General features: G+C 41.9%; 1 protein-coding gene across 3 annotated transcripts in view; it reads right to left on the bottom strand.

The window, feature by feature from the left end:
- Positions 1-457: 457 nt before the first annotated feature.
- The window catches only part of EIF2AK2 (eukaryotic translation initiation factor 2 alpha kinase 2), a 39,297-nt gene continuing 22,997 nt past the window's right edge, over positions 458-16,757 (bottom strand). For all 3 annotated transcript variants that reach the window (XM_066266909.1, XM_066266910.1, XM_066266911.1), the window contains exons 9-16: positions 16,572-16,634; positions 14,309-14,431; positions 12,936-13,058; positions 10,228-10,405; positions 4,360-4,488; positions 2,814-2,915; positions 698-751; positions 458-620 (exon numbers count right to left, since the gene is read on the bottom strand). In XM_066266909.1, the coding sequence (XP_066123006.1) occupies positions 486-620; positions 698-751; positions 2,814-2,915; positions 4,360-4,488; positions 10,228-10,405; positions 12,936-13,058; positions 14,309-14,431; positions 16,572-16,634 (907 nt within the window). In that variant the 3' untranslated portion in view covers positions 458-485. The remainder of the gene's footprint in view (positions 621-697; positions 752-2,813; positions 2,916-4,359; positions 4,489-10,227; positions 10,406-12,935; positions 13,059-14,308; positions 14,432-16,571; positions 16,635-16,757) is intronic.

Genomic DNA, 16,757 nt, shown 5'->3' on the forward strand with positions numbered 1-16,757 from the left:
GGGCCCTGTTCCCTTGACTTTTACAAACGGAATTTCTATGAACATTCTCTTGGCACGTATGTAGGAATGGAATTGACGGCTTTCATGGTATATACACATTTAACTTAACTACAGGATACCAAATTATTTTTCAAAGTGATTATATATAACATCTTTTTATGGTTACTATTTTTCTCCAACTGGCTTGTCAGCTATTTAAGATAGGGAAAGAGCTTATTTTTTGGCCTAGAAACAATGGACATTTAATAAATATTCATTAATTGATATAAAAAATTGAGAGATTTTTTTTTCATCTTCATGATCAAGACATATCTGGGGCAAAATCAAATGTAAAAATGTTTTTTCCAAGTTAAAAAGTGTAAACCATTCTACAAATGTAGAAAAAAGGGAAAAATGAAAAAAACAGGTAAATATCATCAATATTCCCCAACAGATTTTAGACAGTTACAAGAAAACCGAACAGGAGACGGACGCAGGACACCTTCTTAGAAAGGTGCTGTGTTTGTGTTTCGCATCTTGTTCTCTGCAACGTTTTTCCACTCCGTCAGAGTCGTCAGTATTTCACAGGCGGTAGGTCGTTTCTTGGGGTCCACTGAGAGTAATTTCTGTAGAAGACTTTTCTGTAATGATAGAAACAGTCATTATGAAGACATAAAACATTAAAATAATAAAATTCTGATTATTTTCAAGTGCTTACTTCTTTGCCATCAAATATATCTGGGACACAACCCTTCTTTAGATCTTCAAAAATCTGAAAAATAAAACATACATATATATACATTCATTAGGGAATTATTCACTTGGGAGGAAAACCAAACTTAGGAAGCACAACAAGCTGGTGATACCCTAAATCTAGGATATTTTTATATCTATGGAAAGTCTCTTTAGCCGAGAAGCTAGCAGAACTCCCTTTACCCACTCTGTCCTATCTAATAACCATCTTCAACATTACATGTTTAAGTGTTAAGAGCATCATATGCCTTATCTTCCCTCATCCTGGAGCCCGATCCTGTTTTTTGTTGTTGTTTTTTAGGTGAGAGGAAGGTACATAGTGAGGCAGACTCCTGCATATACCCTGACTGGGGTCCACTCAGCAACCCCATCTAGGGCCAATGCTCAAGTTCTAAGTTATTTTTAGCACCTGAGGCTGATGTGCTGGGATCAACCAAGCTATCCTCAGCACCCAGGGCCATGCTCAAACCAACTGAGCCATTGGCTGTGGGAGAGGAAGAGAGAGAGAAGCAGAAAGTTGCTTTTCCTGTGTGCCCTAACCAGGAATCAAATCTGGGATGTCCATACACTGGGCCGACACTGAACTCAATTGATATCAATTTTTTGGGGGTGGCCGACACTGGGATGTCCATACACTGAACAGCCAGCCAGGATGTTCGAGTCCTACCCAATAGGTATTTTCGTTACCCCTGTTACAGAGAAGGCTGATAACTCCAAGTTAAGTCCCCTTTAGTGAGCGTCAGGCTAGATCCAGTTGCATAATGCATTTTGTGGCTCCCCACTGATTGCCTTCACAAGAAAGTCCACATTCTTGCCTTAATTTAGCCCCAACATGTCTTTCCAAACCTATCAACCAACACTTCCTTATAGCTTATATACGCCAATAAAAATATCAGACTCTGCCGAATATTCCCAAACACACTCTGCCCATCTCTGTCACCATACTGGAATCACCTTCTCTATTTGGGACTATTAGAAGCCAACCAACCCTTAAGAGCTCTGCTTCAACCCCTTCATGAAACCTAAATCCCCACAGCTGGAAAGATCTCCTCCTAGCTGCTCCCCTAAAACTTCAAGCCTTCTCCAACAACATTTACAGCATTCTCATATAGTACCTTCCATTCTAGAATATGAGCTCCTTGAGAACAGGGGACATACTCATTTTCATAATCCCTGTAGCACTTAGCTCAGTGTCTTACACCAAGCAGGCAATCAAAATTCTACTGACTTATTCAAATAGAAAGAAACAGCTATGGTTTTATGATATGCACACACCTTTCAAAATAAAAACTCAAAGTTTTTGGTCTTTAACAAAAAGGGGTTTTTGTTTGTTTTAATTTTTCAATTACAGATGACCTACAATATTCAGTCTCGATACAGCTTTTCCTTTGTATCCTTAGCTGTAGGAGTTCAGTTCAGCTAGTCCCCGGGTAGTTCCCAAGTGTGGCTGTTCTAGACTTTGGCGGGGATTTTGATGTCGTCATGAGGAGGTGAGCACAGAGTTTACCGCTCCCTACGTGGACCAAACTTCCAACAAAAAGTTTTGGTCCAGCCCTGGCCGGTTGGCTCAGTGGTAGAGCGTTGGCCTGGCGTGCAGAAGTCCCGGGTTCGATTCCCAGCCAGGGCACACAGGAGAGGTGCCCATCTGCTTCTCCACCCCTCCCCCTCTCCTTCCTCTCTCTCTCTTCCCCTCCCGCAGCCGAGGCTCCATTGGAGCAAAGATGGCCCGGGCGCTGGGAATGGCTCCTTGGCCTCTGCCCCAGGCGCTAGAGTGGCTCTGGTCACGGCAGAGCGACGCCCCGGAGGGGCAGAGCGTCACCCCCTGGTGGGCGTGCCGGGTGGATCCTGGTCGGGCGCATGCGGGAGTCTGTCTGACTGTCTCTCCCGGTTTCTAGCTTCAGAAAAATACAAAAAAAAAAAAGTTTTGGTCCAAACGTGAAAGAGATAAAAGCCGTATTTCATTTGCAGTCAATACTAATGTGTTCAAGCCCATCCTTACATGACGGTAGTAACTCTGGCAGCACTTTGAATAATATGGCCAATAATTTTTGTTGCTAAATTTTTTCTGTGAGATTATTTACCTTCCTCATTTCCGACCGTGTGGGACATATGTAAAGAAGCTCTGCAAGGATTAGCCCTAAAGCAAAGATGTCCACTTCATTTCCATAGTCTGTTGAAGAGACCTAACAAGACCAAAATATATTCATATGTTATTCACCCAATACAAATACCCATGCCTTCTGAAGAGAAAACAGTTATCTGACTAAAATATATAACAGTGTATGTTTGTTAGCAAGATCTCTGGAGTCCAACTGCCCAAGTTCAAATCTCTGTCACTAACTAGCTGATTCACCTGTGTTAATTAACCATCAACATGGGAATAATCTCAACCATAAAATGGGGATAACAACAGTTTCAACCTCAGAGTTTGGTTGTGGGGGTAAACAAGATGGGTCAGCTGAAACAGTTAAAATAGCTCCAAACATTGCAATAAAGCAAGTCACGTGATCTTTTTGGTTTCCTAAAAAAAACAACTCAGCCTGACCAGATGGTGGTTCAGTGGATTGAGCATCAGCCTGGGATGCAAAGGACCCAGGTTCAAGACCCCAAGATCGCTGGCTTAAGCACAGGCTCACCAGTTTGAGCGTGGGGTCACTCGCTTGAGCATGGGATCATAGACATGACCCCATGGTTGCTGGCTTGAGCACTGGCTATCCACCTTGAGCACAGGGTCTCTGGCTTGAGCGTGAAATCATAGACATAACCCCATCGTCACTGGTTTGAGCCCAAAGGTTGCTGGCTAGAAGGACTCGCTGGCTTGGCTGTAGCCTCACCCCCCCATCAAGGCACATATGAGAAAGCAATTGATTAACAACTACGATGAACAACTAAGGTGCCACAATGAAGAATTGATGCTTCTCATCTCTCTCCCTTCTTGTTTGTCCCTGTCTCTCTCACAAAACAAAACAACACAAAACAAACAAAAAACCCCACAATGTACATTAATTTAAAATGCATTATTGCTAAAAAAAAATGCTAACCCTCATCTGAGCCTTAAGAGAGTGGCACAGCTATACGTATTTCGGTGTACATTATAGTTATTAAAAGGAGTGTCAGATCTACTTGTACTGATACAGAAAAATTATGATGCATAGTTGAGTAAAAAAAATCCAGTCACAAAAGACCATTATAGTATTCCAGTAAAAAATCTATGTGTATGTATATATATTTTTGTGTAAGAAAGTCTGTGTAAATATGTGTATTTGTATATTTATATAAGTTTACCTAAAATGATCCTAAAGGATAAACGTGACGACTGGGAGCTGAACACACAGCACGGTGTATAGAGATGTGCTGCAGAACTGAGCACCTGAAACCTGTACAATTATATTAACCAGTGTCGCCCCATTAAACTCAATTTAAAAGTAAAAATTTAATATTTTTTAAAAAGGATAAACAACAAACTGTAGTTCAAGTAAAAGTATAAAGGAAGGTTAAGGGAAATTATCCATTTTTGTTCCATTTTCTTCTATACTGTTTTGATTTTATCAAAGGTGTCTTATTTTTATAATTTTTTAAAAATGAAAGAAGTAAAAAAAAAAATAAGAGAAATAACAGGGACCTCACCTGTTCTGGGCTCATGTACAATGGAGTTCCCCTATTACTTGTCCGCTTTTCATCATATTTCTGGAATGTTACAAGTCCAAAGTCTCCAATCTTTATTTTGTTATTATTTACTAAAAATATGTTACTTGGCTACAGAAAAAGAAAAGAATATTTAATTTTTTAAATAAGTATCAACATGACAGACTGGTATCAAATATCCAAATCATATTTTGTAATAGCTATTTTTAAAATTATATTATTTATTGATTTCTAGATAAAGAGGAAGGGAGAGACAGACAGACAAAACATCCACCTGTTCCTGTATGTGCCCTGACCAGGGATCAAACCGGCAACCTCTGCACTTCAGGATGAGGTTTCTAACCAACTGGGCTATCCAGCCAGGGCAGCAATGGCTATTTTTATATTTACTTACAGGGGTGGGAAAAAGTAGGTTTACCATTGTTTGTATGGAAAATAATACAATAATTAATAAATATTTAAAAATAAACTGTTTCGTGTATTCACAATGGTAAACCTACTTCTGTTGGCCCCTGGGTAAGGCATTTACCCTTACATAGGGAGCCCAAAATAAACATTTAATATCACAGGTCTTTAAAATACCAGCTGAGGAAGTCAGGACTTCTCTGTAAGCAGAGAAGACTTGGGGCAGAGCGGCCTTCTAATATCCGGAGAGCTGTTTGGTAGAGGTGGATTCATTCTGCATGGTCCCAGGGGATAAATCCAGGACTAGAGGATGGGGACGAAAAGATCTGCTGTAGCGTAACCTAAATATATATACTCACAGCGTGATTCAAAGAATGGGAGTTCACGAGTCCCCTCTCCCAGGAAGTATACAAGAAAAACTAGACATCCACTGGGTGGAAATGTTGCCAATATGAGTCCAGAATTTGATGGGAGTTTCAAGGAGATGCCCTTAAGATCCCTTCGAAATTTGAGATTCTTAGGATGGCTCTTTCCAGTAATGCTACAGGATATCATGTGCAGACTTTCTTGTGGCTTCCTTGATATCAATTTTTTCAGGCCTCTGACAACTTCAAAAACACACCCCCTCTACCTTTGAAGGCATACCAAGTTAACTAACTGCAAGCTGATAACTAGCACTGAAGTATTTTTCCATGTAATTCTTTGAGCTCATTGAAAAAAATCAAAGTAACAACAGAATAAGGGGCGTACATCCTTTCCACAAATTTGTAGACAGTACTGACCAATATTCTAAAAGACTATGAAAGCAGATGGTTATCAAGGAGGAAATTAGTATTTTGGCATTGTTGAAAAGACTAGACTTTCAATACAGTGTTGGGCTACGCATTCACACACAGACCTCATGTACCAGCACTTACAAAAGGGCCGTAATAAAAGAGCTGAAAGAGGAGCTTTCAAGTAGCCAGCCTAACAAGGTGTACACAGAAATTAACAGCTGGATCGACATAATGGACAATGAGAGTGGAACCTAACACCAATGTGCATGGGTGGGTGGGGAGAAAAAATGTGCCAATCTAATTCAAGTGACAGTGCAGGAATGTGTTGGGTTTGCAAGTGCAACTGCTAGTCCCACACAAGGCTGTAACTCGACTAGAGAAACAGGAGGTGACACGTGCGATGCTGTGCAAACATGTAAGCTGGATAGGATGGTGTGGTAAGAATATCAGACTGCTTACTTATTGTTCATTAAAAAGAAAAAGAAAAACAGTAATGCCATATTTTGTCTAATCAGTTACAATATGCTTCGGAAAAATGTTGGGTTGTAGGGCATTAAAAAACAGGGCCAATTTTACATAGAAGTACAAAAATAAGGGTTGATGATCAGGCTGAGGATGAACAAAGAAGCATGGGCCTCACGGGACTGAACCTCCAAGGACTGCATGTCCTCACTCCAGAAACTTCCATGTCCCTCCTCCAGTGCCTTTGGTCTAGTTCCTAAGATTCTGACAGAAAGTGGTAAGCACCGGTAGACTTCACTTAATGGGCTTTAGTGGGTCAAGATCATTCTCTGGCAAAGCCACCTGCAGCTGGTGCTTTGTGAGGCATCACCAAAAAAAAAAGGCATGCCTTTGTTTGCACCCTAGCTCAGATGCAAGACAGCAACAGTAGCAGTGAAGCTGGAACAGCTGTAGAAGATGGAAGAAGGCTCAGTAGCATTAAAACCTGACCTTCGAGCACAGAGATAGAGCAAACAATCACTGCAAACACACAAAAGAAAACATCAGTTTATGACAGTGGTTCTCAAAGTGTGCACCCTAGAAGATTTCCAGGTGCGCCCTATTGTATTCCAGAGAAATATGTGCCTGTTAGGGACCAGAAAACCAACAGGGTTTTTGGAGTTTAGATTTTTGGAGGATAGAGGTGTGGAGAATTGGCTGTAAGCTAACAGTCTGCCCAACTCCCCACCTCACTTTCCTGATTAGGTTGCAAAAGGCTGTTAAGCTGTGGAGCTGGATTGTTTACACTACCCCCATGTTTCCCGCAAAGACTGGAGGCAAGTTTCTTCTATCCTTTGTTTGGTGTAAAGTTCAGATGATATGTATGGTGGGGCTTTTGGATTGATGATTAAACATAAGGAATTGTCTCTTGAAGCCTTTTGGATTTCTATAAAAGAATATGTGGCAATATCTAAAAAAGCTTTGAACATTTTACTACAATTTTCAGCATCCTATTTATGTGAATTAGGATTTTCTACCCTCAACACAATTAAGAGTAAAAAGAGAGGAATTCTTCAATGTATTGACAAGGAAATGAGAGTTTGCCTTTCAAATATATGCCCAAACATTGAAGAAATCGCTAGGACACATCAGGCTCATGTTTCTCATAAACACAAGAATGAAAAAACTTAACACATTTGCGCCAGGACCTGCCAAATTTACTAAATCTTACTAAAAATGTATCTATATATATAAAAAGATAACTTTTTTGTCATTTTTTAATTTTTTAACCCCTCTTTTTTATGAATTCTAAAAAGCATAACAAAAAATATAACATAAAAATGTTTTTTAATATCAGAATGAATTTAATTTTGTCGTATTTATTTTGTTTAATTACCATAAAAGCACGCTTGGACTTTATATTTTTTCTTTAATATTTGACTTAATTATTATAACATATTTCTCAGAAATTTGTATATAGTGCACCTACAATTATTTGTAGGATTTTAAATGCGCCCTGACTTCAAAAAGTTGGAGATCCACTGGTCTATGACATGGGCACAGGCAGTGTGGAAAGTATAAGAGGAGAAGGAGAAGACAGACGTCCAGTCAGCACCAGACAGAAATGCACTAGTCCATCCTGAGGACGGGATGGGAAACAATACCCAAATTACTCCTTTAACTCTATATATGATTTATTCCAAAGTGAAAGTATAGCCATTCTAAATTTATCTTTTTGAACATAGTCCTTATTGTTATGTTCCAACTTCAAAGAGTACCTTTAGATATTGTTAAAGAGAGACACTGGAACTAGGTAGATTCCAACAGGAAAGCATCAGACATTCACCCCCTGGGCCAACCAAGGAGACAATATGGTTTAAGGGCCACTTACTCCTATCAAGGCCCAACAAACAACTATCTGTGTAAGTGCTTATTTTACTCAAGGAAATTTTTACTTTGTTCCTCATTCCCGGTGTTCTAGATAGGGACGGAGAAGCAGATAGCCAAGATCCATAAAACAAGGCTTCTGCCTCATTCAGAGTGATCTGGAAAGGCTAAATATAGGAACTGGAATGAAGGGGTCAGGCAGAAGAGCATTCATGAAAGAATATGAGCAAAGGTTCAGTGACAGGATTCAGAATGGCTAGTTTATGATGACAGCAGGCAAATCATAGAGCATAGAATATGGGGGAGAGACTGAAAGTTGTTCTATCTCTCTTCGTTTGCTTTGAAGAGATGGAAAAACTGCTCATCAAGATCAAGTAGGATGCTGGGAAAACAAAAGAAAATGAAAATACAAAGGTGTGCTGCAAACTCCAAGACCTGGATTGTTGCAGTTTTCCAATCATGGGACAGAGGTGTCTAAATGCCATAAATATTCTAGACTCTGGACCTAGTAGTTGTGACTACCCTCAAGAATTATGGCTGATGATCTGGCTGGTTGGCTCAGTGGTAGACTGTCGGCCTGGCATGTGGAAGTCCTGGGTTCAGTTCCTGGTCAGGGCACACAGGAGAAGTGACCATCTGCTTCTCCACCCCTCCCCTTTCTCCCTCTCTCTCTCTCTTCTCCTCCCAGTCATGGCTCAATTGGTTCGAGCAAAGTAGGCCTTGGGCACTGAGGATGGCACCATGGCCTCTGCCTCAGGCACTAAAAAAAAAAAATGGCTCCATTGCTGAGCAATGGCTCCAGATGGGCAGAGTATCGCACCCTAGTGGGCTTGTCTGGTGGATCCCTATTGGGGCACATGCAGGAGTCTGTCTCTCTGCCTCCCCTCCTCTCACTAAAATATATATTTTTTAAGAAGTAATGGCTGAGAAACCAGGAGGACCCATGTTCCCAAAGCCATAGTCACCAGAGTCCCTTCTGCCTCTCAGACAAGCCTCAGTAGCAGCAGAGGCAAGGAGAGAGCACTCAGCTGGCTGTGTCAGCCACAGTGATTATCTGCACGGAAATATTCAGTATACTAAAGCTACTACTGTTTACAACTGGAATATGACTACCAGCCAGATAGCACCAGAAGTGAATGAGCTCCTTCCTATGGAGAGTTCAGCAGCTTGATAAGCTTACTCTATGGGCAAGTTCTATATCTAGTCTCACTTTAGAGGATCAGAGAAATTGTTTCTTCATGACTGCCAAATAATTCTAAAACTTGAAATGACAGATTTTATTTTTTTATTCAGTGAGAGGAAGAGAGGCAGAGACAGACTCTCACATGTACTCTGACTGGGATCCATCACAAGTTAGCCCACTAGGGGGCAATGATATGCGTATCTGGGTTGTTGCTCCATTGCTCAGCAACTCAGCTCTTCATAGCACCTGAGGCGAGGCCATGAAGCCATCTTCAGTGCCTGGAGCCAACTCGCTCTAATCCAGCCATAGCTGAAGGGGAAGAGAGAGAGACAGAGAGAGAGGGAGAGAGAGAGAGAGAGAAGCAAGAGGGAAAAGGGTGGAGAAACAGACAGTTGTTTCTCCTGTATGCCCTGACTGGGAATCAAACCTGGGAACCACACACTGGGCTGATGCTCTACCCGAGCCAACTGGCCAGGGCTGATAGATTTAAAAATTATTAAATTGCCTGCCCTGTGGTGGCACAGTGGATAAAGCATCGACCTGGAATACTGAGTTCACCAGTTAGAAACCTTGTGTTTGCCCAGTAAGGCATATACAGGAAGCAACTACTACAAGTATGCTCCCCACTTCTCCCCGCCCCCACCCTCTCCTATATATAAAAATCAACAAATTAACAATTTTTAAAATTATTATATTTATCAGCCTGACCAGGCAGTGTCACAGTGAATAGAACATCGGACTGGGACGCAGAGGACCCATGTTAGAAACCCCAAGGTTGCTGGCTTGAGTGCGGGATCACCAGCTTGAATGCAGGGTCACTGGCTTAAGCATGGGATCATAGACATGACTCCATGGTCACTGGCTTGAAGCCCAAGGTCGCTGGCTTGAGTCCAAGGTCACTAGCTAGAGCAAGGGGTCACTCACTCTGCTGTAGCCCCCTGGTCAAAGCACATATGAGAAAGCAATCAATGAACAATTAAGGTGCCACAACAAAAGAATTGGTGCTTCTCATCTCTCTCCCTTCCTGTCTGTCTGTTCCTATCTGTCCCTCTCTGATTCTGTCTCTGTCAAAAAATAAAAAATAAAAAATATATATATATATACACACACATATATATATTATTTATTAATTTCTAACACAGCACATTTTTCACTTACCTTAAGATCTCTATGAATTAAGTTTTTTGAATGTAAATAATTCACTCCTACTACTATTTGTTTAAATAATTCCAAAGACAAGCATTTGTTTGGTTCTTTGTCTCTTCTGTTGTCAATCCATTGTTCCAATGTCCCTTTATCACAGAATTCCATTTGGATGAAAAGGCACTCAATTGATCTGGATATAAAAGTCACAGAAAAAGAACAATAAAAATAAATATATAAAAAATACATTTCCTTTCTAAAATTATACCTTCTTAAGTGTAAAATATGTCTGAAAACAAATCTAAATAAATAATTTAAATCAAAATATAATAAACCATTTATATCTATTTTTGGTGGGGTTTTTTTGAAGTAAGAAGTGGGCAGGCAGAGAGACAGACTCCCGCATGCTTCCCGACCAGGATCCACCCAGCATGCCCACTAGGGGGCGATGCTCTGCCCACCTGGAGCATTGCTCCATTGCAACTAGAGCCATTATAGCACCTGAAGCAGAGGCCATGACGCCATCCTCAGTGCCCAGGCCAACTTTGCTCCAATGGAGCCTTGGCTGCAGGAGGGGAAAAGAGAGAGAGGGAGAAAAAAGAGGGGGAAGGTTGGAGAAGTAGAAGAGTGCTTCTCTTTTGTTCCTTGGCCAGGAATCAAACCCAGGACTTCCACACGCCAGGCTGATGCTCTACCACTGAGCCAACTGGCCTGGGCGGCCATTTATTTAAGTTCCCTGATGTCCACAGTTTTATTTGTTTAGCTAATTTATGAAGTCTAACCCTGTCTATTCTTTTTTTTTTTTTTTTGTATCTTTCTGAAGCTGGAAACGGGGATAGACAGTCAGACTCCCACATGCGCCCGACCAGGATCCACCCGGCACGCCCACCAGGGGGCGACGCTCTGCCCACCAGGGGGTGATGCTCTGCCCCTCCGGGGCGTCGCTCTGTCGCGACCAGAGCCACTCTAGCACCTGGGGCAGAGGCCAAGGAGCCAGCGCCAGCGCCTGGGCCATCTTTGCTCCAATGGAGCCTTGGCTGCGGGAGGGGAAGAGAGAGACAGAGAGGAAGGAGAGGGGGAGGGGTGGAGAAGCAGATAGGCGCCTCTCCTGTGTGCCCTGGCCGGGAATCGAACCCGGGACCTCTGCATGCCAGGCCGACACTCTACCACTGAGCCAACCGGCCAGGGCCACCCTGTCTATTCTTTAGTGCTGAAGGTCCCTGATTAACTTTCTAAAAAATAGGAATGAAAACTATACAACAGAATTGCAGAAAACCAAATTTATTATTATTATTTTTTTTGTGACAGAGACAGCTAGAGCCAGACAGACAGGAAGGGAGAGAGATGAGCAGCATCAATTCTTTGTTGCGGCACCTTAGCTGTTAATTGATTGCTTCCTCATATGTGCCCTGACGAGGGGAGGGAGGGCACTACAGTAGACTGAGTGACCCCTTGCTCAAGCCAGTGACCTTGGGCTCAAGCTGGTGAGCCTTGCTCAAACCAGATGTGCCTGTACTGAAGCTGGTGGCCTCAGGGTTTCTAACCTGGGTCCTCCACATCCCAGTCTGACACTCTATCCACTGTGCTACTGCCTGGTCAGGCCCAAATTTTAGTATTATATAAAGTAATTTTAAAATATTTTAATTCACCATCAATCTACTGAGCATCTATTTTGTAAAAGGCACAGATCAGGTACCTAGAGATGAGAAAATGAGTTAGACACTACCCTTGCTGTCATGGGGATGACATTTTAAAAGAGAGCGGTAAAGGAAAAACAGACCTACAATAATAGCACAAGGATTGGTACTCGAAAAGATATGCCAACAAATTGCTATGAGATATAAGTGGGAGGACTGGTTTTGCTAACCATGTTTTGTTATTTGTTTTTTCTGAAATAAGTTGGCCTCATTAATTTATATTCTTTGAACATATGTTGGCTAGAAAATAGAAAGAGGTAGCCAAGAATCTGCATAAAAATGAAATCCTATGTGCTGACAGTCAAGAACTCCTGAAACGGATGACAATGTTCTCAGTACACGGGATGGAGACTGGACTGGTGTCAGGAGATGATTAATGATCAGGCCCACAATTGCCTCAGGATTGCAGTGACCAAGGAACGTCCCCAAGAAACACTGGGTGAGTTTGAAAGCAGTGCCAGCTCGTTAGAACCGTCCAGCCCTTTGGCAGCGCATGACCTGAGACAAAACGTAACCGGTGCAAGGGGAGGTGCCCCATCACAGCTCATGGTCTTAAAATTATTTTCACTACCATAACCAGTTTCGGTGCCGTTGCATTTGAAAGAGGCCCCTTGACTGCATTCTACCAATCAAGGGCCCGAGAGAGGAAGAGACAAGTGCTGGCAGCTGAGGAGGGCCCTCCAGCTGCAGCATCTACGAGCTGTTCACTTCCTTCTCAAGACAGCACTTACAGCCTACACCGAAGTCGGGGCATATGAGCCACGTGTCCAAGAAACAACGGAGTCAGAAAAGCTAAACCAAAGATTCTGAAAAACAGCTGAGGACAGGGAAAAAATATTTGAAAATAAGTTTGAAGCAAGGAGATTATTCATTGTCTTCTTTTCTGCAGAATGGAGACATAACTGTCCCAAACAGTGTTTGTGGTTGTGGTTATTAAATTTATTAATAAATGGCCTTATTCAATGGCCCACACATACTCAATGACAGTTTCCACCATTATGGCTATGAGAATTTCTTTTTAGTTACCTTTTTTTGCCGCTTTCATCATAAATATCATCAATGCCACTCCAACTATGATAGTAGCGAACAATATTGTCATGAAAAAGGTCTGTCAAAACACTTGCTTCCCGTAGTACCTTTTCTTCATTTCTGAAAAGAAACAGGAAGCATAAAGGGTCCGTATACATCCTGATAATAATAAAACACCTCCTTTATTAAACAGTTGCCATGGTTCCCGCACCCAAGTTTTAGAATGAAACCCAGGACCACTGAAAAGGAAAACTGAACAAAAGGAAAAAAACAGCCATTTTCATTCTCAACATAAAAGAAAAAAAACAGTGACTTAAACTATCCCAAACATCAGGCAATTTAAAAGTCATTGGTAGTAGTCTCTGAAATGCCCATGATACAAGTTTTGGTAGCTAATTCACACATTACGTTTTGGTTAGACTTGTGTTGAAGTCACTCTGAATATCATCAACAAACCCTACATGGGCAGCAAGGGTAGGTAACCCAGGCAGCAGGAAGCGCCGAGTTCAGAATTTTCAGTGTGTGGCAAAGACACACAAGGGAGAGGGTCTATGTAGACTTCACTGTGCGGGTACAGGAGCTTGACAAGGGTATGTAGTCAAGAGTTAAGACAATTCTATGCTAAAAGGATGAAACAAATTTGAAATGTCAAGGATGAGAAAAGATCAACAAAGACTGTACGACTTAAGTTTTTAATTTGACAAATTATTTACATGACATACAATTTGTAAAAATGAAGAAAAAGTTACTCGTGTAAATGATGATCCTAGCACAATCAGTTGTTATTTTGGGTTATTTCTTATTGTTTCTTTTATATATGTTTTTATATATTTGTAATTACAGTATGTAATTTTTACTCTGTTTTCATGTTATCTTTACAATTTTCCTTGTGGTTTTGCAATCTGCATAACCAGTGTTTATGTAATTGATTAGTTCCCTCCCTTCCTCCCCTCCGTCCCTCCTTCTCTCCATCCTTTCTTTTTTTCAGAGAAGCAGAGAGAGAGAGAGAGGAACATTAAGTTTTTCCTGTCTTTGCCCTGACAAGGGAATTGAACCAGCAATCTCCGTTCTCTGGGACGACCGAGCTATCTGGCCAGGGCTTAATTTTTTTTAGAGATAGAGAGAGGAAGAGAGAGAGGTGAGAGAAAAGGAAGCATTCATTTGCTGTTCCAGCGTCATGCATTCATTGGTTGTTAACCAGGGTAGAGTAAGATCATTTTAGAATAAGCCAAATTCTTGATGGTAGAATAACATTTTTAAGGATGACTGGAAAAAAGTAAATAATATACTACTGAAGATGACAAACATAAAAATATTAATGCAATTCAACGTACCATCTCATTTAAAATAATAAAACATTTACTACTTACTTTTTATCATATTTAACACGTTTAATAACAAAAGTCTTCCCAATCACGTTCTGTTTTGCTTTGAAAACATGGCCATATGCACCTGAACCAATTGGTCTTATTTCTGAAAAATCCTCGACAAACCTTAAAAGATAAATGCCACTGTTATTCTGAGGTTCGGTGCTAGCTGGCCCCCACACTTCTGCTTTCCCTTAAGGTCACTATTGAAATGGACTGTATAACAAACATGACTCTCCCCTTCTGAGTAAGAAGGGCCCACTTCAGAGAAACCCTTGAATCACAGAGGATAGTTCCTCCCCCACTTCCTCCCAGTATACCAGACCACCCCTAGTAGTCACAGTCAACTCCTGGCTGTATAACAGCCATGATAAAAAAAAAAATTTATCACAAGTACAGAACTGTAGAAAGAAACACCATGCTGTGCTCCACAGCTGCCACCAAGCTATTGTAAGAGAAATGAGTGGGTGCTCTGGGCCCGCTAGGCTTGCAGGCCCCACCTTCTATCATGAAGCCCTGTCAGTTCTACCCCTAAAGCACATCAGCGGGGTCTGCCCACTTTCCCCATCTCTGACATCTTTGCCCCAGTTCCAGCTTCCATCAGGCTCCTGCGGGACCTTGCTGGACACTCCGCTTCCTCCATCTCCACTTGTACACATGATCCACACAGCAACCATGGGATAAAAACTGAGCCTGATCATGTCTCTATTGCCTAACTGCCCATCGCCTAGCTTTGCATTCAGCAAGAAACAGAGAGCCCTTCAATGGCCTCCAAGTAGCCACGCGGTTTGGCCCCTGCCTCCCTCTCCGGCTTGTCCCCGGCACAGTGCCCAGGTTCACTGGACTTCCAGCGCACAACCTTCCCTCTGCTCCCTGAACACTCGCCTCACCTGGGTCACCAGCACCTTCCTGCAGGCTCTATCTGCTTTTGCAGAGCCCGGAGCCTCCCACCTGCCTGTGCTGCCTCTTTCTTCAGGCCTCTGACCACAGTTTGAATTACAGACTTTTTCATGTAAATTTTCATCCCCACAAAACTCTGAGAGCAGAGGCTGTCCCATTTGTTCTCACTAAAGATCCAATGCCCAGCCCCGTGCCAGCTATATATTAAGTACTTATTCAACATCTATTGATTCTTTATTGGTTTAAAACTCATTTTCAATGCTCCTTTTAGTCAATAGGCCTCTTTTGGGTTTTATTGGGGGTTTTTTCTTTTTACAGAGAGAGTCAGAGAGAGGGATAGATAGGGACAGACAGGAAAGGAGAGAAATGAGAAGTATCAATCATTAGTTTTTCGTTACAACACCGTCAGGGGTCCCCAAACTTTTTATACAGGGGGCCAGTTCACTGTCCTTCAGACCATTGAAGGGCCGCCACATACACTGCTCCTCTCACTGACCACCAATGAAAGAAGTGCCCCTTCTGGAAGTGCAGGAGAAGCCAGATAAATGGCCTCAGGGGGCCGCATGCGGCCAGGGCTGGTAGTTTGGGGACACCTGCCTTAGTTGTTCATTGATTGCTTTCTCATATGTGCCTTGACCCTGAGGCTACAGCAGAGTGAGTGACCCCTTGTTCAAGCCAGGGACCTTGGGTCCAAGCTGGTGAGCTTTGCTCAAACCAGATGAGCCTGCATTCAAGCTGGTGACCTTGGGGTCTCGAACCTGGATCCTCCCCATCCCAGTCTGACGCTCTATCCACTGTGCCACCGCCTGGTAAAGCCTCCTTTGTTTTAGATATTTTTTTATATTATTGTGGTTTTTTAAATTTATTTTTTAATATATGAGGTTGGGTTGATATGGTTCGCCAAACCATAAAGGTTTCAGGTATACAACTCAATATAACGCCGTCTACACACTGCAACCTAAACATATGATCTACCACTGGAGGAACCCTTTTTTGAAAGTGAAATCTGGAGACTGAAAAACAGATTCAAGTGGCTCTATTCTGATTCCTGCAGGAGTATTTTTTAAATCCTGGTTTATAGAAATATTTGCTCTCAATATTAAAAACTTGCATAGATGTCCGAGAAATCCACACAGTATCACAGAGATCTGCACTAACTACCACCATCCACTGAGACCCGTCTGAACTTGAACTTCACTTCTCCAAGAGACAATGGTCTTTTGTGGGCCTGACTATGCCACACTAATTTAACTGTTCAGGTGGAAAGATAATGCAACCTGTCTGATGTACAACAGTCTCTTATGAAACTTTTGTTGAATAAACAAATATATCTTTGAGCAAATTCTATTTTACAGTTCCCTCTTACCTGGGGTTGCTAGTATGCTTATTTCCTACTACACCAGGAGAGTCAAATTTAGCTGCCAAATTTCTAAAAATAAAGAGAAGAATGTAAAGCTCAAATAAAATTGGAATCAAATATAACTTTTGTTTAGAGTGGGTTTATGCCATGCACTTAGTAGGCTTTCTGTTGAGTCAACATTTGATAACATTT

This window comes from Saccopteryx bilineata, chromosome 3 (assembly GCF_036850765.1).
Source record: "Saccopteryx bilineata isolate mSacBil1 chromosome 3, mSacBil1_pri_phased_curated, whole genome shotgun sequence".
Lineage (NCBI taxonomy): Eukaryota > Metazoa > Chordata > Mammalia > Chiroptera > Emballonuridae > Saccopteryx > Saccopteryx bilineata.